The sequence below is a fragment of the Geotrypetes seraphini genome, chromosome 9, assembly GCF_902459505.1.
Source record: "Geotrypetes seraphini chromosome 9, aGeoSer1.1, whole genome shotgun sequence".
NCBI classification, from domain to species: Eukaryota; Metazoa; Chordata; class Amphibia; order Gymnophiona; family Dermophiidae; genus Geotrypetes; species Geotrypetes seraphini.
This window is the reverse complement of record NC_047092.1, coordinates 54189219-54215343: the sequence shown is the minus strand read 5'-3', so window position 1 is coordinate 54215343 and position 26125 is coordinate 54189219. Positions and strand designations below refer to the sequence as shown.

At 42.9% G+C, this 26125-nt stretch overlaps 1 protein-coding gene across 32 annotated transcripts in view; it reads left to right on the top strand.

Annotated features, from left to right (window-relative positions):
- FOXP2 (forkhead box P2) overlaps positions 1 to 26125 on the top strand; it is a 979918-nt gene that overhangs the window by 618915 nt on the left and 334878 nt on the right. For 3 of the 32 annotated variants that reach the window (XM_033957725.1, XM_033957736.1, XM_033957724.1), the window contains exon 2: positions 19902 to 19962. The exons of 27 other annotated variants lie outside the window; for them this stretch is intronic. In XM_033957725.1, the coding sequence (XP_033813616.1) occupies positions 19902 to 19962 (61 nt within the window). Of the gene's footprint in view, positions 1 to 94; positions 253 to 19394; positions 19781 to 19901; positions 19963 to 26125 lie in introns of those variants that run through there. 2 more of the 32 variants (XM_033957735.1, XM_033957734.1) reach the window with 2 other exon arrangements.

The window sequence follows — 26125 nt, the reverse complement described above, 5'->3', positions numbered from 1 at the left end:
GAATCATCAGGGGGCACAGAAAGTGCTTCCTTGGGCCAGGAAGCTTGCATGCTGTTTCTCTGGGTGGAGTTACATCTTCTGTCTCTCTCTGCAGTGCATGTGGCCAAAGTCGACAACTTACATGCAGACTTCTTCACTCAATAAGTCCTGGTCCCGGGAGAATGGTCCCTCTTGCGAAGAGCATTCCGTCTTGTCATGCAGCACAGGGGCCATCCACAGATGGACTTGATGGCTTCAGCCAGGAACTCGAAGGTCAGGCGCTGCTTCAGTCGAAGAACATGGCAAGGAAGTTTAGCTCTGGGTGCCTTGATTCATTCTTAGCCAGCTCACAAACTCCTTTATATGTTCCCTCTGTGGTTAGGTCATCTGCTGGATTGCATCGCATCCCGGCCTAGTGACCCTAGTTGCTCCAGACTGGCCTCGTCATCCATGGTATGCGGATCTCTAAGGAATTTCTTAGAGATCAGACTCCTCAGGTGACCCTTAAGGTTAATTCCCTCCCACCCATCCCAAGTCGAAGCTTTTTTTGACTCTTCAGCCAACCAGGAACAGGCCATTGCTTTGGTAGGATTTTTCTGTTCTTTCTTTTTTCTTCCAGGTGTAAGTACTTCTGCAACTACAGTATGGCTGGGAAACATCATGCCACCAAAGTTGCTGCTCAGGATACATCTTATTTCTTTATGCAGACAGAAAATGTTGCCCAGGCAGAGGGAATGGTTCCATGTGCAAGCTGTCTTCAGCTTGAATCCCTCATGAAGGAAGGAACAGAGAGAGGAGGTAGCAAGACTGAGAAACATCTTGAGAATGAGAGGTACATGGATGAAATAGTTCATGAGGCATCAAAGATTTCCAGCAGTGGGGAAGAAGAGGCTATGCTAAAGGAAGATAGTTAGAGTCAGATTCTGGATACTATGACTCCATTCACCCTTGAACTGAAGAACTGGTATGCTGCCCTGGAAGTAGAGGAGATGAGAGCATCCCAGGGAGAGGAAGGACAAATGCTTGAAATCCCCCAAATTGCTGAATTCATGACCACTAGCAGGTGTAAGGTAGTGTTAATTAGTGATTCCCTTCTGAGGGTTACAGAAGCGCCCATCTGCAGACCAGACATGATGTCCCGGGAGGTATGCTGTCTGTCTGGTACCAAAATCCAAGATGTTACGGAGAGATTGCCAAGACTCATCAAGCTTGATGACTATAATTTGATACTGCTCATCCATATTGGCACTAATGATTCTGCCAGGTACCCCTGCAAACATATTAAAAAAGACTATGTAGCTCTGGGAGAGAAGGAAAAACAGTGAGGTGTGCAGGTGGTATTCTCATCCATCTTCCCTGTCAAGGATAAGGGTCAGGTAAGAGAAGCACACATCCTGGAGATGAATGTGTGGCCATGTGGATGGTGTTGTCAAGAGCGTTTTGGTTTCCTGGTCCATGGGATGATTTTCCAAGGGCTCCTGAGTAGGGATGGTATACATCTATCAAAGAAGGGAAGAAGTGTTTTTGACAGTAGCTGGCTAATCTACTGAAGAGGGCTTTTAAACTAAAAGTGATGGGGCAGGGTGATAAAAGCCCCTGGTTGAATATAAGCCCTCTAGTAAGTAAATCACTGAATACCTCTATACAGATGGAAAAAAGGAGCAGTGTCTGGAAAGCAGCATTGCTCGAAGTATGGGAAACAAGATTCTGGAACTAGAAGCTGTGATGACGAAGATGAGTTGGATATAGTAGCAATCACAGACATGGTTCATGGAGAACCATGCCTGGGATATAGCTATAATCTGTTCAGGAAAGACATGGTAGCGTTATATGTTAAAGATCATATTAAAGCCACACAATTGCAGGATCTGCAGGGCAAGGAAGAGGCACTGTGGATCAATTTGGTAAATATATTTACATTGGCTATTCATTTGCTTTTCCTGTTTCATCTTTTCCTGCATGTACACTTGCTCTTCCCTTTCTCCACATTTTGGACTAGATTCAATAAATGTCTCTTTAATGAATAGCATTTAGCAGAGAGATCCATACTCAAGAAGATTTACACTCAATGATCCCCCAAATTCTGTAATATTGCATGTATTTTTAGTAAATGCCCTTGCTCTGTCCATGCCCCTCCCAAGGCAATGTCTCTTTTTAGTTGCACACTAAAAAAAATTTATGCACACTTCTTTATAGAATACCACCTAGCAAGATGCACACATAAATGCCAAGTAACACCAATAATTGATTATTAGTGTCCAATAATGGGTGCTAAGTGTCTTGTTATTCAATTAAATTGCATACACAAATTGGACATGCACCAAACTTTGTGTGCAATTTTGAGCACTTTTATAGAATTTGTGAACATCTATTCTCTTCTCCTTTACCTCTCTTTCCAGAGTCTTCCAACATCAGCACCCTTCTCCCACCCCTACTCACATAACTTGTTGGCATCTATCTCCTCCCACCAGCAATATTTTCCATCATCTACCTCCAGTAGCATGTATGTGGTTCTCATAACATGTATCCATGAAGTACTAATCAGCTAGCTAAATCAGCCTAACACCAAAAGGAAGACTTACTTTTCTTAATTTCTCAAAAATATGTAAATATATAAAACAGATAAATTATTGCATGTCAGTAGTGGAAATGAAGAGTTCTGCCCAGGCAAGATAAGCTCTTGGAATTGGGCACTGGTTAATTAGATGACATTGCCAGACTGAAGGGATGAATATTGACCTACTACAGTAGGAAAGGGATGTCTGACTAGATAGATGCTAGGTTTCGTACAAAAAAAAGATGCTGGGTATTGTTGAAAAAAAAATATAATACTTTTCCCAAATTAAAAGGGACAGTGGTTATGAACAGCTTGATCTTCACCCCATGATGGAGAATTCTGACCTGGGAGTGGTGCAGACAATACCCATAAAACTGAGAGTTGAGGTAATAACTAGTAGGATAATCTATATAATAAAAGGCTAACTTGCGCATGCGCACTCCTATTTGTGTGCTTCCATGATCTGTAGTTCCGAGGCCGCATGAGTGCGCATGCGTGAGTCCCCAGCCTTCTTCCCAGCACCTACCTTGGCTGCAAGCAGCGGCGGCTCATCTCCTGTGGGGACCTCATCTCCTGTGCTGTGTCCGTCCGTGGCCGCGGCTTGAGGCTTATGCGTCAGGTGAATCGGACGACAGGAGCGGCGCAAGCGGCGGATGGCGGGAGGAGGGCTCATGGTCCTGCCGCCTCTGCCGCTCCTGTTCACAGGGCCTGCACGTCGCCGACTCCCCCCCTTCCCGCAACAGCACAGTTACTTACCGTAACAGGTGTTATCCAGGGACAGCAGGCAGATATTCCCATACATGGGTGACGTCACCGACGGAGCCCCGCAGCGGACAGCCTCGAAAGCAACTTGCTTGAAGATCTCGAGCTTTCAAGTGCTGCATCGCGCATGCGCGCGTGCCTTCCCGCCCGAACTAGGGGGCGCATCTCCTGTGAGGATCCTCAGTTCAGATACCAAGCTAAGAAGCCAACCAGGGGAGGTGGGAGGGTTGTGGAAATATCTGCCTGCTGTCCCTGGATTACACCTGTTACGGTAAGTAACTGTGCTTTATCCCAGGACAAGCAGGCAGCATATTCCCACACATGGGTGACCTCCAAGCTAAGTAAAAGGGAGGAGGGAAGTTGGCAATTTACGAAAAAAGATTTTGCAAAACAGATTGGCCAAAGTGGCCATCCCTCCTGGATAAAGTATCCAGACAATAATGAGAAGTGAAAGTGTGAACCGAGGACCAAGTGGCAGCTTTGCAAATTTCCTCAATAGCAGTTGATCTGAGGAAAGCAACCATAGCTCTGACTTTGTGGCCCGTCACTCGACTCTGTAGAGGAAGACCAGCCTGAGCATAGCAGAAAGAAATGCACGCAGCCATCCAGTTGGAGATGGTACGCTTCGAGACGGGATGACCTAATCTATTTGGGTCAAAAGAAATGAAAAGTTGAGGAGAAGTTCTGTGAGGTTGAGTACGTTGAAGATAGAAAGCCAACGCACGTTTACAATCCAAAGTATGTAGAGACGCCTCACCAGGGTGAGAATGCGGCTTAGGAAAAAATACCGGTAGCACAATAGACTGATTGATATGAAAATCAGACACTACTTTAGGTAAGAATTTGGGATGTGTACGGAGCACCACCTTATCATGGTGAAAAACTGTGAAAGGCGGATCCGAGATCAAAGCTTGCAACTCACTAACTCGACGAGCTGAAGTGAGAGCAATCAAGAAAACAGTTTTCCAAGTAAGATATCTAAAATGAGCCAAGTCAATAGGTTTAAAAGGAGGTTTCATCAGTTGAGCCAGGACAACATTAAGATCCCATACAACAGGAGGCGGTTTGACAGGTGGATGGAGATTAAAGAGACCCTTCATAAAACGAGAAACTAGAGGGTGTGCCGAGAGCGGTTTCCCATCCAAAGGCTGATGAAAAGCAGCAATTGCACTAAGATGAACTCTAATAGATGTGGATTGAAGACCTGACTGGGATAAATGAAGCAAATAATCCAGAACAGAAGCCAAAGAAGAAGAGTTTGGCTGAAGACTATGAGTGGAACACCAAGACGAGAATCTGGTCCACTTTTGACCATAACATTGATGAGTGGACGGTTTTCTGGAAGCCAGAAATACATCCTGAACAGACTGAGAAAATTTAGCAGAATCCGTCAGGTAGAAAGGAACCATGCTGTCAAATGAAGAGACTGCAGGTTTGGATGAAGTAAAGACCCCTGACTCTGAGTGAGCAGAGAAGGAAAAACTGGCAGAAGAAGAGGTTCCTTGATGCTGAGTTGAAGAAGAAGAGAGAACCAAGGTTGTCGGGGCCACCGAGGCGCTATGAGAATCATCGTGGCATGGTCCGACTTCAACTTGACAAGGGTTTTGAGAATCAGAGGGAAAGGAGGAAAGGCATATAGGAACTGACCCCTCCAATCCAGAAGAAAAGCATCCGCCTCGAGACGAAGAGGCGAGAAGATGCGGGAACAAAACAGAGGAAGTTTGAAGTTGTTGGGTGACACAAAAAGATCCACCCGAGGAGTCCCCCATCGAGTGAATACTTGACAAAGTGTGGGGGAGTTGAGCGTCCATTCGTGAGGCTGAAGCAGACGACTCAATTTGTCTGCAAGGCAATTCTGAAGACCCTGAATATAAACAGCGCGAAGAAGGATGTTGTGCGAAATCGCCCAATGCCACAACCTCAGAGCTTCCTGACAAAGAGAGTGGGAACCCGTCCCGCCCTGTTTGTTGACATAATACATTGCTACTTGATTGTCCGTCCGAACAAGGACTACTTGGTCGTGAAGGAGGTGAAGGAAAGCTTTGAGAGCAAGAAATATCGCTCTGAGTTCCATCAGATTGATGTGACATCGACGATCTGTGGCAGTCCATAACCCTTGCGTACGGAGACCATCTACGTGGGCTCCCCATGCGTACTCGGACGAATCTGTTATGAGAACTTTCTGATGAGGAAGATGGTGAAACTGCAAACCTCTGGAAAGATTTGAAGAGAGCATCCACCAGCGGAGAGACTTCTTTAATGAAGGCGTCACCGCTATATGACGAGAAGGTGGATCTAGGGCTTGTTGCCACTGGGACGCCAGTGTCCACTGAGGAATGCGAAGGTGGAGTCTTGCAAATGGAGTCACATGCACCGTAGATGCCATATGTCCGAGAAGGACCATCATTTGGCGAGCCGTGAGAGTCGACAGGGAAGTTACGTGATGACAAAGGCTCAAGAGAGTATCCTGCCGATTGAGGGGGAGGAAAGCTCTCATGCGAACAGAATCCAACACTGCGCCAATAAATTGGATCGATCGAGTTGGAACCAACTGAGATTTGGGAAAGTTGATATGGAACCCCAGACTTTGAAGAAAAGAGATAGTCTGAAGGGTCGCTTGAGTAACCCCTGGAAGAGAAGGAGCTTTGATAAGCCAATCGTCGAGGTAAGGAAAAACTTTCAGTCCCCGAGCCCGAAGGGCCACGGCTACCACAACTAGACACTTGGTGAAGACCCGAGGAGAGGTTGCCAAGCCAAACAGAAGAACCCTGTATTGAAGGTGAAGGTTCCCCACCTTGAACCTGAGATATTTGCGAAAATTTGGATGGATAGGAATGTGAGTATAAGCCTCTTTGAGATCCAGTGAGCACATCCAATCCCCTTGATCCATGAGGGAGTACAGAATCGGAAGAGAGAGCATGCGAAATTTCTCTTTGACTAGAAATTTGTTGAGAGCTCGGAGATCCAGAATGGGTCGCAAATCCCCCGTCTTCTTTGGAACTAGGAAGTATCTGGAGTAAAACCCCAGGTTGTGTTCGGAAGGAGGAATCTCCTCCACCGCTCGAAGGCGAAGAAGCGCCTGAGCCTCCTGAAGAAGAAGGGGGAGTTGCGAGGAACTGGAAAGACACTCTCCTGGAGGGTGATCTGGGGGCACCTGAAGTAGGCGCAGAGATTATCCCTCGCAGATGACCGTAAGGACCCAAAGGTCCGATATAATGGTTTCCCAGACAGATGAAAAAAGGGAAAGGCGACCTCCGATGGGTAGGGAGTAATTTGGATGTAAGGAGGTTGGAATGCTCACCACTGGACCGTCAAAAAGACGGAGCTGTTTTGGTTGGAGCAGGCGCCTGGGACTTTTGAGGACGTTGTTGCTGTGGCCGTCTAGGTGGAGGCCTAGAAAAAGCCGGTGTGGACTTCATCGGGTAACGACGAGCTGGAGGCTTGTAAGCTCTAGTCACAGAAGGTTTTGGTTTTGGACGAAGAAGAGAGGCGAAGGAGCGCTCATGCTCAGAAAGCCTTTTAGTAGCTGCTTCAATAGAGTCATCAAAAAGCTCAGAACCTAGGCACGGCAGGTTCGCTAAACGATCCTGTAAATTGGGATCCATGTCTACTATTCTGAGCCATGCAAGACGTCGCATGGCCACTGCAAATGCCGAGACCCTGGAGGACAGCTCAAAAGCATCATAAGATGCCTGCAACATGAATAGACGCAATTGAGAGAGAGACTGAAGAATGTGTTTGTATTCAGAAAGGCGTTCTTTGGGCCAGTCTAGGCAAAAGGATGACAACTGCTTCAAAAAATAATTAAAATATGAAGTAAAGACATAGTTGTAATTCAAAATTTGATTTGTCATCATTGAATTTTGATAAAGTCTGCGCCCAAACTTGTCCATAGTTCGCCCTTCGCGTCCTGGTGGAACTGTTGCAGACACCTTAGAAGGATGAGCCTTCTTCAGGGACGATTCCACCACTAGAGATTGATGAGAAAGTTGAGATTTCTCAAAACCTTTACATGGAACAGTGCGATACCGAGACTCCAGCTTCGATGGGATAGCTGTCACAGAATAAGGAGTCTCCATATTACGTAGAAAAGTCTGCTTCAGCACCGGTGTCATGGGTAGACGCAAAGTCTCCTTAGGAGGATGGGAAAGTTCCATATCCGCCAGATATTCAGGCGTGTACTTCGAATCGGAATGTAAGTCAATATTAAGCGCCTGCCCCATGTCGAAAACAAATTTCGCAAACGAAGAATACTTCGAGGTCGAGGCTTCCTCAGGGGAGGCAGAACGAGTATGAGGCGCCACTGAAAACGATGGAGAAGCCTCGCGCGAATATTGAGATACAGGCTCCGATTCAAGGTGCAAAGTGATGGATGATGCTCCACTGCCCGTCAGAGGAGGAGTGGCTGAATGCTTCCGCTTAAGGCTCCGAGTTGGAGAGGTGCGCGGAGTACGAGGTTTAGCCAGAGGAGATCGATCTCGAGACAAACGCCTCGAAGGTGGAGTCCTCGACCTCGAATGCCTCGATGAAACTGAAGAGGCAACGGTACTATGAGAGCGAGGCACAATCTTGGAAGCGAGATCCGAATGCCTCGAGCTCTTCGTGGAAGCGAGCTTCGAAGACCGAGATCTATGCTTGGATCGAGGCAATGATTGTTTAGCAACCCGTTCAGGCGAGGAATCCGACGAGGAAACCCTGGATCGAGACCTGCGACGAGGAGATCGTCGACGAGGTGCAGACTGCTGCTCAGGCTGGAGTTGCGAAGACAGAGTCGAGGCCGGGACCAACTGAGCCACTATCGAGGAAATTTGCGTAGTCAAAATTGACTTAAGCATATCCTCAAACATGGGGACGGAGACCAAGGGACTTGGAGTCACAGGAGGTCTCGTGCGTTCCAAGGAGGGCGACCTCGATCGAGAGTATTCCCTAGACTTGGAAGCACGTTTTGAAGGTCGAGAAGACGGAGTCAAACCTGGAGCCCCAGGTTGGATGGATGCAGACTCTGTCGGCTTCTTAGGAATGGTACCTGAAAAGGAAGCAGGAGACTTACCCCCCAATCCAGGCTTCGAGGACACCATCGAGGCCTTCGAGGCCGAGAACCCGGAGGTCTTCGAGGCCGAGGCCTGTCGAGGAGGCGAGGTCGAGGTTTTAGCACTCGAGGTTTGACCCGAAGTCGAGGTTTTAACAGATGCCTCGACCAAGGCCACAGCTTTTTCAGGCTCCATGCGAGGGAAAAGTTCTAAAACCTGTCGCAGCGGCGCTTGAAGGCACGAGGTTGAAGAGTGAGGCAGCGAAGACAATCTTCAGGGCGATGAGTCGACCCGAGGCAGATCATACACTGACTATGTGGATCAGTGATGGAAATAGTCCTGCCGCACTGATAACACCTTTTAAACCCGGTAACAGGCCGGGACATAGATAGGACAAAGTCCGTGTCGAGAACGAGGAAGAGAGGCCTAGGCCTCAATCTTCCAACCCGACGTCAAATGAAAAACAAAAGGATGTTTTTTTTTTGTTTTTTTTTTATGGAATAAAATAAAATAGAATAAAATAGAATCAGAACACCGCGACAGAAAACAATAACAAGTACTCAGCCGCGGTGAAGAGAAGGCACAACGCTACGGGAACCAAGTCGACAAGTCTTCTCAGCTCCGCGGAAAACGTTGAACTGAGGATCCTCACAGGAGATGCGCCCCCTAGTTCGGGCGGGAAGGCACGCGCGCATGCGCGATGCAGCACTCGAAAGCTCGAGATCTTCAAGCAAGTTGCTTTCGAGGCTGTCCGCTGCGGGGCTCCGTCGGTGACGTCACCCATGTGTGGGAATATGCTGCCTGCTTGTCCTGGGATAAAACCGCTACCGCTCCTGTTCAAAGCGGCCTGATGAGGTTCGCGATCGCGTCAGAGGGAACATGCTACCGAGTTGGAGAGCGGCCTGCGAGGTTCGTTACAGCCGGCCGCGAACCTCAGCAGGCCGCTTTGAACAGGAGCGGTTGCGGGAAGGGGGGGGGGAATTTTAACAGGAGGAGTCGCCGAAAAAAAACCTTCAGCCGCAGCAGGCCAGCACGCGGGAAGGGAAGGGGGAGGGGCCGAACGGAGCAGGGCAGCTCACGGTAAGAGAAGGGAATGGGGGGTGGGGGAAAATGCTTCTACTACTCAGCAGGGACCTGGAGGGGAAGGGAAATACCGCTGCTGCTTCTGCAAAGGAAAGTGGTGGGGGGGAGAGAAGGGAATGGAGGGTGGGTGGGGGAAAATGCTGCTACTACTTCTCAGGGATCTGGAGGGGAAGGGAAATATCACAGCTGCTTCTGCAAAAGAAAGTGGGGGGGGGAGAGAAGGGAATGGGGGGTGGGGGAAAATGCTGCTACTGCTTCAGCAAGGACCTGGAGGGGAAGAGAAATACCGTTGCTGCTTCTGCAAAGGAAAGTGGTGGGGGGGGGGACACAGAAAGAAATACAGACAGACAAAGGAGGCTAGGGAGAGAGACAGACAGAAATAAAGACAGACAGTGGACCAGAGAGAGACAGAAAGAAAGACAGACAGACAAAGGGTGCCAGGGAGAGAGAGAAAAATTGCAGGAGGGAGAGAGACAGAAAGAAAGGAAGAAAGAGACAGGAGCAGGGAGAGAGACATAAATAAAGAAAGACAGACAGCCATATATTCTAGCACCCATTAATGTAACGGGCTTAAACACTAGTAATAATAATAAGTTTATATACCACAGGACCGTGAAGTTCTATGTGGTTTACAATGCTTAGAAATGTTACAGATTGAGTGAATAAACAGAGTTACAGATTAGGGAATGATACGGTGACAGAATTCATCACCATTCCCATCCCTGCGGATAACCGTGGGAAACCATCTTCATGTCATTCTTTAAGGAGAGAGGAAAGAATCAGAGTATAATTGGGCACAATCACTAACCCTCAAGCTTTGCTTTGAAGAATGCTGGTGTAGAAGGACCGAGGTTGAAATAGACACTAGAAAATGACATGGGATTATTTCCCGCGGTTATCCGCGGGGATGGGAACGGTGATGAATTTTGTCACCATGTCATTCTCTGTTACAGATTGAATGAACAAACAAAGTACAGATTTAGCGACAGGTGATTCTTGCAGAGCATCTACTTTAGACTGAAGCCTGCACCTGACAGGTCTCCTGGAGACTGGAGGAAATGGCTCAAAATTCAAGGGATGATCTAGAAAAACAGAAATTTAAAGTTCTACCTGGAAATTCATGATAGCTGAATTGCATAATGCAAATACAGTTACAACAAATGTAAGCATGTACACACAAAGCAGTGTGAACATATTTCAGGTGTGAGGCAAAGCACTTCCGATCTCTGGTAACTTACAGGAAAGTGAGAGACCTTGTGTTTGAAACATGCTTTTGCTGCTAGAGGCAGCAAGGCCAAGCACCAAAAGAGTGGTGAGGAGCAAAGGCTTAGGCTCCTGCCACTCTAAGGGTTACAGTCAATCCAGGGCTGTATGACTCACCCCATTTGAATGCTCCCGAATACAAATGTCATTTTTGTATTAAGTATATTTTGTATATAGATTGAAGTGACTGCAAAGGGTTATTTTGTCCATTTCCATTCAGAAATACAAAAATTATCTTACTGCCAGGATTTGAAAAGCAGAGTATAGGAGCCATAATCTTTTCATAAAATATGTATTTGTATATACTGTATATGTTTGTTTATTTATTTAAGATTTGATATACTGCTCCTGAATTTTACTGACCTTAGGTACTGAAATTAGGTACTTGAGAAAAACTACACTATCTGTCCTGAAGGCCTAGCTAAAGTATTATTCCTGGGCACCTAAGGGCAAAGTTTAGCACATTACGCTGCTTAAGTACCTGATTAAAATAAAAATATGTAATACATTTCTAAGATCAAAAATCAAAGAAATAGAAAATATAAATAATGAAAGAAGATTTTAAAATTAAATAAAACAACATCAAGAGATAGAAAAGTCTCTGAGGTGGCTTGTTAATAAGTTCAGTCTGCAGAACCAGGTCAACCGGCCACCACCAAAGAAGCAGGACCAGGAACCACGCCAATGAAGACCACCATGACACCAGTCACCAGATAGGCAAGGCCAGGTGACGCTGACAGCAGACCCCTGAAGTGAAGTCCAGTTTCCCATCGATGTGTCCAACAACGCAGCTGCAGGAGTGCAAGTCTGCTGAGAAGAGGGGGAGAGAGGGCAGGCCACAAGAATCCTCTGACGCCGGCATCAATCCACCGCTGGTGACTACGTCGGGGCCATGCTACATTGTGCTGATGGCTTCCCCCTTCTGTTGCTGGACAAGAGCCTGGACAGGGAAAGCTGTGTTGAACCAGATGATAGAATCCCCAGGAAGAGCAGCAGCCAGGAGAGACAGCTAAGTGTGCACTTTGGAATCATTAATTTCTTATCTGGGTTTGTAAGGATAAAGTGGTCTTTGAAATACTGAAATTGAGAATTCCTTGAGAATCTTATAATAAGAGTATTTTGTGAGAAAGCCTCCAAATGTTAAAAGGATGTGTTATAAACTTGTACAAGAACCTTCTATGGAGAGACAAATCAATGTAGCTAAGAGATGGTGCTGCATTCAGTTTGTTTACTTTCATCCTCTCTGCCTTCCTTCTCTGAAAACTTGCTTAGAGCCAGACTGTAGCAGCCCGCTCTCTGTTTTTTCATAATTGATCTGGGGATGACTGCCTTCCCTGAGGGTTAAAACGTGGCAACTTTTCTGTTTGCTCAGCATCTCAATGCAGTAGTTCAAACATTGTTCACACCAGCTGGCAGTGTAATGCCATATGCACATCTTGTCAAAGCAACTATGTTGTCATGGATACTAGAAACTATAAGAAAAACCAACTCATTGATTCCAATCATAATTTTACTCCCTTTTATCATCTATGAATTTTGATTATTTAGGCTAATATTGATTCGATAAGGTTTTCTTATTAAGTGCATTTTTGAGGGGCTTCAGAAACTTTTATACTTTCTAAGTATTAACTGAGCTCACTAATTAAGGAAGGAAATTTGAGTTACCTTCATAGAAATAATTTTAACAAATTTCAGTTTTTATTTTACTGTTTGCTTTCACTGTGAATTAATGTGTCATTTTTAGACTGTATGAAATAATTGTTGAAAATTTATTTAAACTTGTCCTCAATCTTTTGTCTGATAAAATATAATACAAACAGATTCATGCAGATTTGGAGAAGTAAATGAAGATATGTCATAACTGGATTGACATAATTTCACAAACATAAAATTTTATTTATGTAATTTATTTGGGTAATTTCTTTGACCTCTTGTTTACTATGCTTACCCCCTCTTTTACTAAACCTGATAGTTCAGGCCAACACATGAAATACTCCGATGGGATTGAATAGTCATTGCAGCATTTATTGCATGGCACTCACTCCTGCAGCTTAGTAAAAGGGGGCCTGAGTTAGGTAATTAATGAGGGTTTTAACATGGATTAACTATTGACCTGGAACCCCCATAAAAATAGCCACCTAGTTAGTATGTTTAATGCATATTTTCTGCTAATTTTAATTCTATATAGTGTGCCAAAAGCTATTTGGGCCAACTTTGTTTACAATCCCTCTATATGGGCTTCCTTATCTGTCGCAAGAGGATTGTGAAAAATTGAAAGAGGACCTTGTAAGACTGGGAGACTGGGCATCAAAATGCCAGATGATGTTTAATGTGAGCAAGTGCAAAGTGATGCATGTGGAAAGAGGAACCCAAACTATAGCTACATGATGCTTGGTTCTATGTTAGGAGTCACTGCCAATGAAAAGAATGTAGGTGTCATTGTTGTGGACACATTGAAATCCTCAGCTCAATGTACAGCGGTGGCTAAGAAAGCAAATAGAATGTTTGAAATTATCAGGAAAGGAATGGAAAACAAAGATGAAAACTTTAATAATGCCCTTGTATCGCTCTATGGTAGGGCCACACCTCAACTACTGTATATAATTTGGGTTGCCGTATCTCAAAAAAGATATAGCGGAATTAGAAAAGGTATAGAGAAGGGTAACGAAAATGATAAAAGGGATGGGATGACTTCCCTATGAAGAAAGGCTAAAGCAGCTAGGTCTCTTCAGCTTGGAGAAGACTTCTTGGGGGGATATAAATAAAATAATGAGTGGAAAGGGTAGATGTGAATCACTTGTTCGCTGTTTCCAAAAATACTAGGACTAGAGGGCATACGATGAAACTACTAAGTAGTAGATTTAAAACAAATCAGAGAAAATATTTTTTCACACAATGTGTAATTAAACTCTGGAATTCGTTGTCGGAGAATGTGGTGAAATCTGTTAGCTTAGTGTTTAAAAAAGGGTTGGATAATTTCCATAGGCCATTATTGAGATGGCTTGAGGAAATCCACTGCTTATTCCTAGGATAAGAAGCATAAAATCTGTTTTACTACTTGGGATCTAACTGGGTGCAAAGCTTCTGGATATCCCTAATCCTTCTGAAATAAACAGTATTCCTACCACCTTGGGTTTCATGCTTTTGGGTTATTTCATACTATTTCAATTACACATCAACCCCTGTGGATATTTCCAGGCTTTCCCTGCCCCTGGGAACCTTTTCCCCTTTCCAGGCTTTCCCTGCCCTTGGGAACCTTTTCCCCTTTCCAGGCAAACATGGTGAGAGTAGATTTTAGTGTATTATTATTTATCATTTTGTTCCATTTGGAATGAAACAATCCTGTCCTGGAGTAATTTTATTATTTGATATGATTCTTGAATAATGAGATACCATGATATAACTGTAACATTAATAATGCCAGCAAATAACCAATAGGCTATATCTAGATGTTAATCAGTAGATTTATAAAGTTTTTCCACTCATTAAAGTTTTTTGTTGTTCACAGTGATTGGCATTGGCCTTGATAAAGCCTTTCTTGGCAAAACGGGACCCGTTGGTGGTCTTGGCTCTTGAGCCATAGTGTTCTTGGCTCATTAGCCTTATTGCTACTACTGGTACCACAATTGGTGAGGACAGCACAACTGTGATTTAAAAAGAAAAAAAGATCAGTGTTTATCTGTCTAAGATCAATTTGCTGGTATAATTACAAGCAATTTTTTGGGTTTTTTGTTGCTATGCTACATTGATCACACATATAAAGGCTTGCAGCATTTAATCAGTAGTAATGCCATTAATTCAGTGCCTAGTAGCACAGAAAGGTGCTGCTTTAAGGTTTAATCAACATTGTGCATTATTAATTACACTTTATAATTACATTTTTTGTAAAGATAATTTTTCAAAAAAAAAAAATTTTTAAAGTTATAAAAAGAATATAAAAAAAATATAAGTAAAAACTTTTGAGGGGTTTTGGATCAATGAAAGACAATTCAGTCCAGAGATAACCAATAGGTGACTAACGTAGTCTATTGTTTGGATTTCTGAGATCCTTTTTTCCTCCTTATCCACTTACACAAAAAGATATGTTTATGTGTCATTACATTACATTACATTAGTGACTTCTATTCCGCTTATACCTTGCAGTTCTAAGCGGATTACAGAGTAAGGTAGCTGGACATTTTGGCATGCATTCTCATTAGACAAACATTTTGGTTGTGGTTTGTAATGTTGGTCTATATTAAATTTTTGTTTTTGATAAACGTGGTTTGTCCAGATGGTATACACCCCAGGGTACTGAAAACTCAAACACAAAATTGCTGTTACCATTCATAAAAATCATCCATAGTACCTGAAGATTGGAAAGTGGCCAATGTAATGCCAGTTTTTTAAAAGGGTTTCAGGGACGATCCAAGAAATTACGGACAGATAAGCCTGACTTCAGTTCCAAGCAAGATAGTGGACACTATTATAAAGAATAAAATTATGGATCAGATAGACAAACATGGCTTCATGGGTCAGAGTCAGAATGTTTACCCAAGGGAAGTCTTGTCTCACTAACTTGCTTCATTTATTTGAAGATGTGAATAAACATGTGCCGGTGAATGTACTGCATCTAGATTTTCAGAAAACTTTCAACAAAGTTCTTCATGAGAGACTCCTGTGAAAATTAAAGTGTCATGGGATAGGAGGCAATGTTCTGTTGTGGATTAGAAAATGGTTATTGGACAGAAAAGAGGGTAGGGCTAAAAGGCCATTTCTCTCAATGGAGGAGGGTAAATAGTAGAGTGTTACAGGAATCTGTATTAGGAATGGTGCTATTTAACATATTTATAAATGATCTGGAAATGGAAAAAGTGAGGTGTCAGTTTTGAGAATTTATATTTTCTGTCTTACACTATATTTTCTATTTTTCTATAGTTGTTACTAAGGTGACAATGCATATTTTAAAACCATCTGTCTTGACATTTTTGGAAAACCCCAAATATAAATGATAATTAACATTTTCTGTGTGTTCAGTGTGCTTTGTGGTTTTTTTTAAAATTTTGTGGTTACTATCATGTATTAATAAAATTATATTGTGTGTATATGAAAAATGGATGGAAGAAATTGCATTAGTACTATTATTATAGGGATGGAGTTTGGGTGGGGGTACTTGGTTGGTATTTGTTAGGCTTGGGGGATAGGCTTGGCTTGAAAAGGTTGAGAAAAACTGCTATAAACAACAAAATATGTTTTACAGGTGGTGAAATGGACAAGATCATACTGTTTACCATCACTTGGATTAACAAAATGTTTGCCTTGCACTATGATGGCACAATCTTGACAATTACCACACTTATAATGTCCCTTCACACCTGTTGGGTTTGTTTTACTGATGTCTTTATAGAATATAAAAGGACATAAAATTTTTTTAAGATTTTTGTGTCTTGAAAATGCTATTCTCAAATATTTTCTTTCAAATGATGGACGAAGCTTAAGAATTTCCCAGTTATTTCTCAAGATGTTAATGATAAATTTATTATTGGAAGAATAACACATCACACAAATCTCCAAATCTTCTTCAGAAGAATCTTTTCCACTATTGTTGTCCATACTGCTGTTGATGAGCAGATCTATGTTTGAAAACCTGTCCCATCTATAAACATTTTTCAAAACTCTTTCTAGATATCCTCTCTTGGACAACTCCTGGCTTATACTTTGAAATCTTCTATAGTAGAACAGTTGTGCCTTATGCACAACAACTGAGAGAACGGCAACCCCTCCTTGAGTCTTCTAGGGTGACAGCTCTCAAATTTCAAAAAAAGTATTCCTATCAGTCATTTTAGTGTAAACTTTCCTTTGAAAAGCATCATCAATTTGTGTAATCTGAACATCTAAGAAACTGAATATGGATTCCAAACATTCCATGGTAAACTTAAGATGATCATCACAGGTGTTAAGTCATCCAATGAATGCTTGCAACAAATACACTCAATTTTTGCCAAAAATCCTACAGTAGAAATAACGTAACGAGGCAAATCAAGTCACATCAGGGTTTGTTTGAAGGGCGCTCAGGAAGCACAACCAGAATCGTGTGATTATAATATATGTGAAGGGTGCTCTCAGTGTGAACCATCAGCGATAGGAGTCCAGCTCCGACACTTCACTTCTGGGTCAAGGCGGTAAGCCTCCACCCCGACACCATCATCGAGCACCCTAAGTGTGCTGCAAATTAAATAATTCAATAAATCAATCAAATAATAAACCAATGAATAAATCAAATATAATTCAAACAAAAATACCTGAGCGACCCCCAAACAAAACCCTGCCAGCCAGACCCCCCAAAAACATTCAGCAATATCAAAATAAAAAATCACCATACAAAAATTGAAAAAGGAATACTTATCTGAAAAACTTCTCACGCATTAACAAGCAAAAACCGCGCCAGGAGAAAAGGTTCAACCACGATGGTTTCGGGGAGGAGCCCTTCTTCAGGAACCTGACCCCCGACGAAAGCAAAAACGAAGAGGTCGGCTGGAGGGCGGGGTGCACGAGCGGAGCAACACTCACGCCTAAAACGGATCAAAGGGCGACGTCATGCACAAACCAACCAATCATACAACCACACACCAACCAATCACACAAAGGGGCGGGAGTGCGCCCGCATACACACAACCACAGGATTAGAAAGAGAGACAGAGAGGAAGAAACAACCAAAACCCAATGCACTTACCAGCTTAGATCTCACACTTCCTGTGATTCTGAAGGGGTAGTGTATGTTATCATCTGCCCTTGTGCGTTGTGCTATGTGGGGCGGACTAGCAGAAAGATCAGAATCAGATTGCAAGAACACAGGAGCCGTATCCGCACTGAAACTCATTCTGCTCCTCTTGTGCTGCATTGTGTGGAACTTGGACATCGGTTTACGGACCTTACCTGGTTCGTGCTTGAGCAAGTCCCTTGGGATTTCAGGGGGGATAGACAGTTCCATTTAAATCTTAGGGAACAGTATTGGATTTTCCAATTACAATCTGTCTATCCCAATGGTCTTAATGAAAGTGTGGAATGGAACACTATCATTTAACTGGTCCCCCGTGTCAGGTTTTAGTTTTTAGGTTCCAGTGGGGGCTTCGTGCCCGGGTTATATGTTGGATTCCAGGTTCGGGTTTTGGTTGTTTCTTCCTCTCTGTCTCTCTTTCTAATCCTGTGGTTGTGTGTATGCGGGCGCACTCCCGCCCCTTTGTGTGATTGGTTGGTGTGTGGTTGTATGATTGGTTGGTTTGAACATGACGTCGCCCTTTGATCTGTTTTAGGCATGAGTGTTGCTCCGCCCGTGCACCCCGCCCTCCAGCCGACCTCTTCGTTTTTGCTTTCGTCGGGGGTCAGGTTCCTGAAGAAGGGCTCCTCCCCGAAACCAGCGTGGTTGAACATTTTCTCCTGGCGCGGTTTTTGCTTGTTAATTCGTGAGAAGTTTTTCAGATAAGTATTCCTTTTTCAATTTTTGTATGGTGATTTTTTATTTTGATATTGCTGAATGTTTTTGGGGGGGTCTGGTTGGCAGGGTTTTGTTTGGGGGTCGCTCAGGTATTTTTGTTTGAATTATATTTGATTTATTCATTGGTTTATTATTTGATTGATTTATTGAATTACTTAATTTGCAGCACACTTAGGGTGCTCGATGATGGTGTGGGGGTGGAGGCTTACCGCCTTGACCCAGATGTGAAGTGTCGGAGCTGGACTCCTATCGCTGATGGTTCACACTGAGAGCACCCTTCACATATATTATAATCACACGATTCTGGTTGTGCTTCCTGAGCGCCGTTCAAACAAACCCTGATGTGACTTGGTATAAATACAATGCCTGAATGGTGAACCTTGAATCCATTTTCCCTCAAAATTAAGCATGTATAAGTTGGCGATGGATGGGGCAAATGTAGCTTCCATTTGCTACTTCTAATATAATTTTTTGTTAAACAGGAAATTTATTTTACGTAATGCCAAACATGTAAGTTTAACCACAAAATCTGAAGAAATCCTGTGTGGTATTTCCCTTAGTTCTAACATGGCTCTCGCCACCTCAATGGCTTCATCCTATGGGAAAGACGTGTATAAAGATGTTACCATCAAAAAAGGAAAGTCATCTATATTGTTGTACTGAAGAATCTCTACAAAATGAGAAGTGTCTCTAATGTAGGAAGGACCATTTTGAACAGTGTCTATAGTTGACAAATTTACTCAAAGGCTCCAGCACAGATTCTCTAGAAGATATAATTGGGCGACTTAGTCAATTTCCCTCTAATCTACTACAAAATAATCATCTTCGCTCAATGACTGACATTTTCAGTAAATATCATCTTTGCTTTTCATTATTCCAGTATTTCTGGATTTGCTATCACATCCTAGAGGGGAAACCCTTATATCACTTTGAGGAAGTTTTGTTTAAATGTATTTTACTTAAGAATTTTATCTCATGCTTTATTAAAAGTACTTTTCATACTCTACCACCTCCTCACTTTTGATAAAAGACTTCATGGGAGCCTTTGATGACAAACTGTAGCTTGGACACTTTCTGGACTGAGACTTGGGCTTATTGCTTCAGGTCTTCTTTATCTCTGTCACATGAGAATTCACAGTTGTGCATATTATATAATGCATATTTGACTCCCCAATGTCTCCACCTTTGGAATGCTAATATTTTTCTCTATTGGCAAAGTTGTAATCTACCTGGAGATATGATTCATATGTGGTGAACTTTTCCCAAATTCAAATTTTTTGAAAAGCTATAGTGAGATATATTTCAACTCTAGTTCAAATGGAACTTCCAATGGACCCTGCTTTTATCTTATTAGGTAAACCAACAGATCAGATGAGCTCTTTTGAACATTTGGATTTTATATGACAACTTTTGGCTGCAAAACTCTGCATTGTGCAAAAATGAAAAGATCCTATGTTACCCTCACAACGTTTCTGGCTGCATAAAGTCTGGCATACTACTTGAATGGAAAAATTAATATGGCTTCAAAAATACAAATTATGGAAATATGAAGTGTTTTGGGCTCCTCTCTTTCAAACTACTACAATTTATCTGAATTTCTTTTAAATTTCCTGCATTACAATTGATACTTCAGTATGTATTATGTTTTCTTTATACTACAATAAAAATTATTTGAAAAAAAAAAAAAATCCAAGCTGGTGACAACATGGTGCAGATATATGCAATCTCACTTTTTTCTTTTTTTTTTACACAGAAATAAAGGTCAACAGGAAATATTTAAAAAGTGGCCATTACATCCATGTATGTGGGCTATGGTAAGTAGCCACCAATCACATTGAGAGTGCATTCCACCAGAGGAGTTGCTATCTCATGGGCAGAGACTTGGACAGTTTCACCTGAGAAAATCTATAGAATAGCTACATGGTCTACCCTTCATACTTTTACCAGGTGCTGTAGAGTAGACGTAGCAGTCAGGAAAGATTCTGCTTTTGGGTCCTCCATTTTGAAGGCAAGCTCAGTGGGCCCACCCTAGACTCTGGGGACTACTTTGGTACATCCCTACAGTTCAGGATTAATAGATACATTGCACAAGAAAGAAAGATTAGGTTCTTACCTCAATAATTTTCTCTCTTGTAGATGTATCTAGTAGTCCTAAAGCCCTGCCCTGTAAGTGGGCTTCACCTGCCTTCTGCCTGGGATCACTCTGGCTTTGGAGACTTCTCTTTCTCTCAGATAAGCTGAAAACCCTCCCCCCCACCAAAAACAAAATAAATACAACATGTAAGCAAGTCTGGTTTAAGTCTCTACTTGATAGCAGGACATGCAAGTAGCTCTATACTCTGAGTCTAAATAATAATAGTGCAGGCTGCACATAGTTTGGTATCTGTTTTGATTAGTTACTTGAATATTATAATGTTCAATGATATTTTACAGAGCATACCAGAATTGTAGTGTCAGAGATTTTTCTGTTTTCCTCCTTGCTCTATGATTGTTTATGTACAAACTGAGGGGGCAGGAGCAGTTTCCTGGGAAGGAGGTGGAGTTCAAAGATCGACCGTATTCTGCAAGTAGCTTGTGGGTTCAGATATATAACCCTACAGTTCAGGATTACAGGACACATCTACAATAAAAAGAAGAACCTAATCTTTCTTTCTGGAGTAGAGGCTGTAGGTCTCTTATGATTTTTTGAAGTTGCCTGTATTTGGTTGAATCCTACTATCCATAACACACCTGATTCAGTTCTCACTCAGTTTCCCTGATATTTCAAAGTTTTTTGTTTGTCCTGTCAGTGTGTCTTGACTACACTGTGTGTATCTGGCAGTGCTATACAAATGACAATGGTGATGATAATGATGTTGGAACACTTAACTACATCTTCAAAACGTAGTTAACTGCATTTCACATTAATAGTTCTACATTAGTGACAAGGCTGTCTACGTACCTCTGTATTCAGGAAATGGCTCCAACAATTACATTGGAGGTTTGGCAGCTTCCTTTGGCTATCTTATGCTTGTTAACTACAAAATCTTAATGTACTTTAGTAAGTAAGGGTGATAAGAACATAAGAATTGCCGCTGCTAGGTCAGACCAGTGGTCCATCTTGCTCAGCAGCCCGCTCACGTGGCGGCCCTTAGGTCAAAGACCAGTGCTCTAAATGAGTCCAGCCTCACCTGCATACATTCCAGTTTAGCAGGAACTTGTCCAACTTAGTCTTGAATCCCTGGAGGGTGTTTTACCCTATAACAGACTCTGGAAGAGTGTTCCAGTTGTCTAGCACTCTCTGGGTGAAGAAGAACTTCCTTACATTTGTACGGAATCTATCCCCTTTCAGCTTTAGGGAGTGCCCTCTTGTTCTCCCTACCTTGGAGAGGGTGAACAATTTGTCTTTATCTACTAAGTCTATTCCCTTCAGTATCTTGAATGTTTCAATCATGTCCCCTCTCAGTCTCCTCTTTTCAAGGGAGAAGAGGCCCAGTTTCTCCAATCTCTCACTGTACGGCAACTCCTCCAGCCTTTTAACCATTATAGTCGCTCTTCTCTGGACCCTTTTGAGTAGTACCATATCCTTCTTCATTTACGGTGACCAGTGCTGGACTCCGTACTCCAGGTGAGGGTGCACTGTGGTCTGGTATAGCGGCATGATAACTTTCTCCGATCTGTTTGTGATCCCCTTCTTTATCATTCCTAGCATTCTATTTGCCCTTTTTGCTGCCACCGCGCATTGTGCAGACGTCTTCATCAATTTGTCAATCAAAACTCTCAAGTCGCTTTCCTGGGAGGTCTCTCCAAGTATCGCACCGGACATCCTGTATTCGTGCATGAGATTTTTGTTACTGACATGCATCACTTTACACTTATCCACGTTGAACCTCATTTGTCAATGCCCATTTCTCGAGCTTGATTATGTCACATTGCAGATCTTTGCAATCCCCTTGTGTCTTCACTACTGTGAATAACTTAGTATCGTCCGCAAATTTAATCAACTCACTCGTCATACCAATGTCCAGATCATTTATAAAGATGTTGAAGAGCACGGGTCCAAGCACTGAGCCCTGCGGCACCCCACTGGTGACGCTCTTCCAGTCCGAGTATTGTCCAATTACCCCCACTCTCTATTTCCTATGCTTCAGCCAGTTTTTAATCCACCTGAGTATTTCACCCTCGATTCCATGGCTTGCAATTTTCCGAAGTAGTCGTTCATGTGGAACCTTGTTGAACGCCTTCTGAAAATCCAGGTATACAATGTTGACCGGGTTGCCCTTGTCTCTCTGCCTATTTACTCCCTCAAAGAAGTGCTGCAAGTTTGTCAAACACGATCTGCCTTTGTTGAAACCGTGCTGATTGGTCTTCATCAGCCCATGTCTTTCAAGGTGATCAATGATGTGGTCCTTTATCAGTGCCTCTACCATCTTTCTGAGTACCAAGGTCAGACTCACCGGTCTGTAGTTTCCTGGATTTCCCCTCGAACCTTTCATGAAGATCGACGTAACATTCGCCACCTTCCAGTCTTCCGGAATCTTTCCTGATTTGATTGACAGATTGGCTATTAGTTGAAGGTAAAGCTAAACTATTGAATGAATACTTCTGCTCGGTTTTTACCTGCGAGGCACCAGGGCAAGGGCCACATCTAGAAGCAATGTCAAGCGAGGAAGACCCATTTCAGAATTTTGAGTTCACACCAGCTGATGTCTACAGCGAATTGTCAAGACTCCAGGTGAGCAAAGCCATGGGTCCAGACGAATTGCACCCGAGAGTGCTCAGAGAGCTATGCGATGTCCTGGCAGAACCACTAACCATGCTCTTCAATCTCTCCCTAAAAAAGGGGAGAGTCCCCCTGGACTGGAAAACAGCGAATGTTGTTCCTCTGCACAAAAAGGGTTGCAGAGCAGAGGTTGCGAATTACCGACCAGCGAGTCTCACATCGATAGTATGTAAACTCATGGAAACACTAATTAAACGTAAATTAGACACGATCCTGGATGAAGGGAATCTTAGGGATCCTAGTCAGCACGGATTCACTAAGGGTAGGTCGTGCCAATCCAACCTCATCAGCTTCTTTGATTGGGTAACAGGAAAGTTGGATTCAGGAGAGACTCTGGACATAGTATACTTAGATTTCAGTAAAGCTTTTGACAGCGTCCCACACCGCAGGCTACTAAACAAAATGAAATCAATGGGGTTGGGTGATACGATAACTTCATGGGTCAATGATTGGCTGAGTGGTAGACTTCAGAGGGTGGTGGTCAACGGTACCCTCTCCGACACATCAGAAGTGACCAGCAGAGTGCCGTAAGGCTCAGTCCTGGGTCCTCTCCTTTTTAACATATTCATAAGGGACTTGACACGAGGGCTGCAGGGTAAAGTAACATTATTCGCTGATGACGCCAAACTGTGCAACATAGTAAGTGAAAGCTGTTTACAGGATAGTATGACACAGGACCTTCGTACGTTGGAAAACTGGTCCTCGACATGGCAGCTAGGCTTCAATGCTACGAAATGTAGGGTCATGCACCTCGGCAGCAGAAATCCGTGCAGAACTTACACCTTAAATGGAGTAACATTAGCTAAAACCTCAGTAGAACGAGATTTGGGAGTAATCATTAGTGCAGACATGAAGGCTGCCAAACAGGTAGAGAAGGCCTCATCCAAGGCAAGGCAAATGATGGGATGCATCAATAGAAGTTTTGTCAGTCGGAAACCAGAAGTAATAATGCCGCTGTACAGAACCATGGTGAGACCTCATCTGGAATACTGTGTGCAATTCTGGAGGCCACATTACCGTAAAGACGTGCTTAGAGTCGAGTCGGTTCAGCGGATGGCCACTAGGATGATCTTGGGATTCAAGGGTCTCGTACGAAGAGAGATTGAGCAAACTGCAGCTCTACACTCTAGAGGAACGCAGGGAGAGGGGGGACATGATTGAGACATTTAAATACATCACAGGACGTGTCGAGGTGGAAGATGACATCCTTTTCCCCAAGGGACCCTCGACCACAAGAGGGCATCCGCTTAAACTCAGAGGGGGGAAATTTAGTAATGACACCAGGAAATATTTTTTCACGGAAAGGGTGGTAGATCAATGGAATAAGCTTCCGGTGCAGGTGGTGGAGGCCACCAGCGTCCTTGACTTTAAGAGTAAATGGGACAGTTACATGGGATCCCTACGTAGGGCGAGTCACTAGCATCTTGACTTATTGGGGTGGGTCAGTAGAGTGGGCAGACTTGATGGGCTATAGCCCTTTTCTGCCGTCATCTTTCTATGTTTCTATGTCCAGCTATAGTCCCTTTCAGTTCCTTGATGACCCTTGAATGGATGCCATCTGGTCCCGGGGATTTATCGCTCTTAAGCCTATCAATCTGCCTACATATCTCCTCTAGACTGACCATCAACCCTGACAGTTTCCTGTCTTCATTTCCAGCATATAGCCTGATGGTTTTTTTCGAAAGAAGTAGATAAGTCTCTCATCTAACTATGTACATATGAATGCAAGATTACTGCTCCAATTGCACTATCACCAGTTCTTTGGCATTTGAGTTGTTAAGACCTAACTCTGGGTTCCTTGAAAAAGAACTTCGAAACATGGTCCATGTCGGGACCTGTTGAAAACTTTTAAAAGATAAGTGGGAATCTCTTTCCCCTCTCTTTCTTTGCCATCAAAAATATTTTTTTGAATAGCACATTTATTAGTACTCTTTTCACAATTTCATACACAGTGATTGTACGGTGGGTTCAGCTATAGGAGCTTTGGTTCTTGGCCGAATTACACAATTCTGAGTGTATGTGAAAAGAATTATAAGCTATATATATAATTCATCTAATAACTCTTATTTTAGGAGTTTTACATAGTACTGTCACATCAAATTAATTTGACTTCCTAGTCTCTGTATGATTTAACAAACAAGCTCCCCTACTTTACTCATTGTGACTAAGTCTGCAGTTTACTCTATGGTATGGCCACATCTTGAATACTGTGTGCAATCTGGGTTTCCATATCTCAAAAAAGATATAGTAGAATTAGAAAAGGTACAGAGAAGGGTAATGAAAATGATAAAAGGGATGGGATGACTTCTCTATGAGGAAAGGCTAAAGCAGTTAGGGCTCTTCAGTTTGTAGAAGATATGGCTCAGGGGTGATATGAATGAGGTCCTTAAAATACTGAGTGGAGTGGAAAGGGTAGATGTGAATCCCTTGTTTACTCTTAACAAAAATACTAGGACTAGTGGTCATACAATGAAGCTACCATTAAGTAGTAGATTTAAGGCAAATCAGAGAAAATATTTATTTTCACAATGTGTAATTAAACTCTTGAATTCATTGCCTGTGAATGTGGTGAAATAAGTTAGCTTAGCAGGGTTTATAAAAGGTTTGGATAATTTCCTAAAAAAGAAGTCCATAGGCCATTATTGATATGGCTTGGGGCAATCCACTGCTTATTTCTAGGATATTGTCACCACAAAGATTCACAGACTACATGGCACAGACCCTGCCTGGGGACAAATAATAGCCTGGTGTGCTTCCCCATAAGGGAACAACTCTACAGGTATTCCTTGTCAAGCACAAAGTGTCCAACCCAGTCAAAAAAGATTATTCTTAAACACAGTCCTGCAGTTTATACAAGACTGAGTTTTATTCCACTGAATTAATAGGCATATGTGGTATTGCCATAAGGCAAAGAAAAGGTGCAACCTTCCTCCAAGCCAAAATAAGTACAAAAACAGTTAATTGAAAAACCCTACCTCTGAAGGCAAAAAGGCACACCCAAGCTCACTCTTGGGCCTTAACTTTATCATAAACAAAAAACATGTCCTTGTTTCTACAATCCACTGAATAACAGTTTTTATCAATACAGTTCTCTGAGCTGAGCTCTCAGTGTTCCATCAGCTGGCTCTAATTTTAAAATAGCAGAAGTATTTTGTTCTACAGAGCTAGGATTACTGAGTCTGCTTTTAATATGGCTGCATACAGCTTCCAAAATC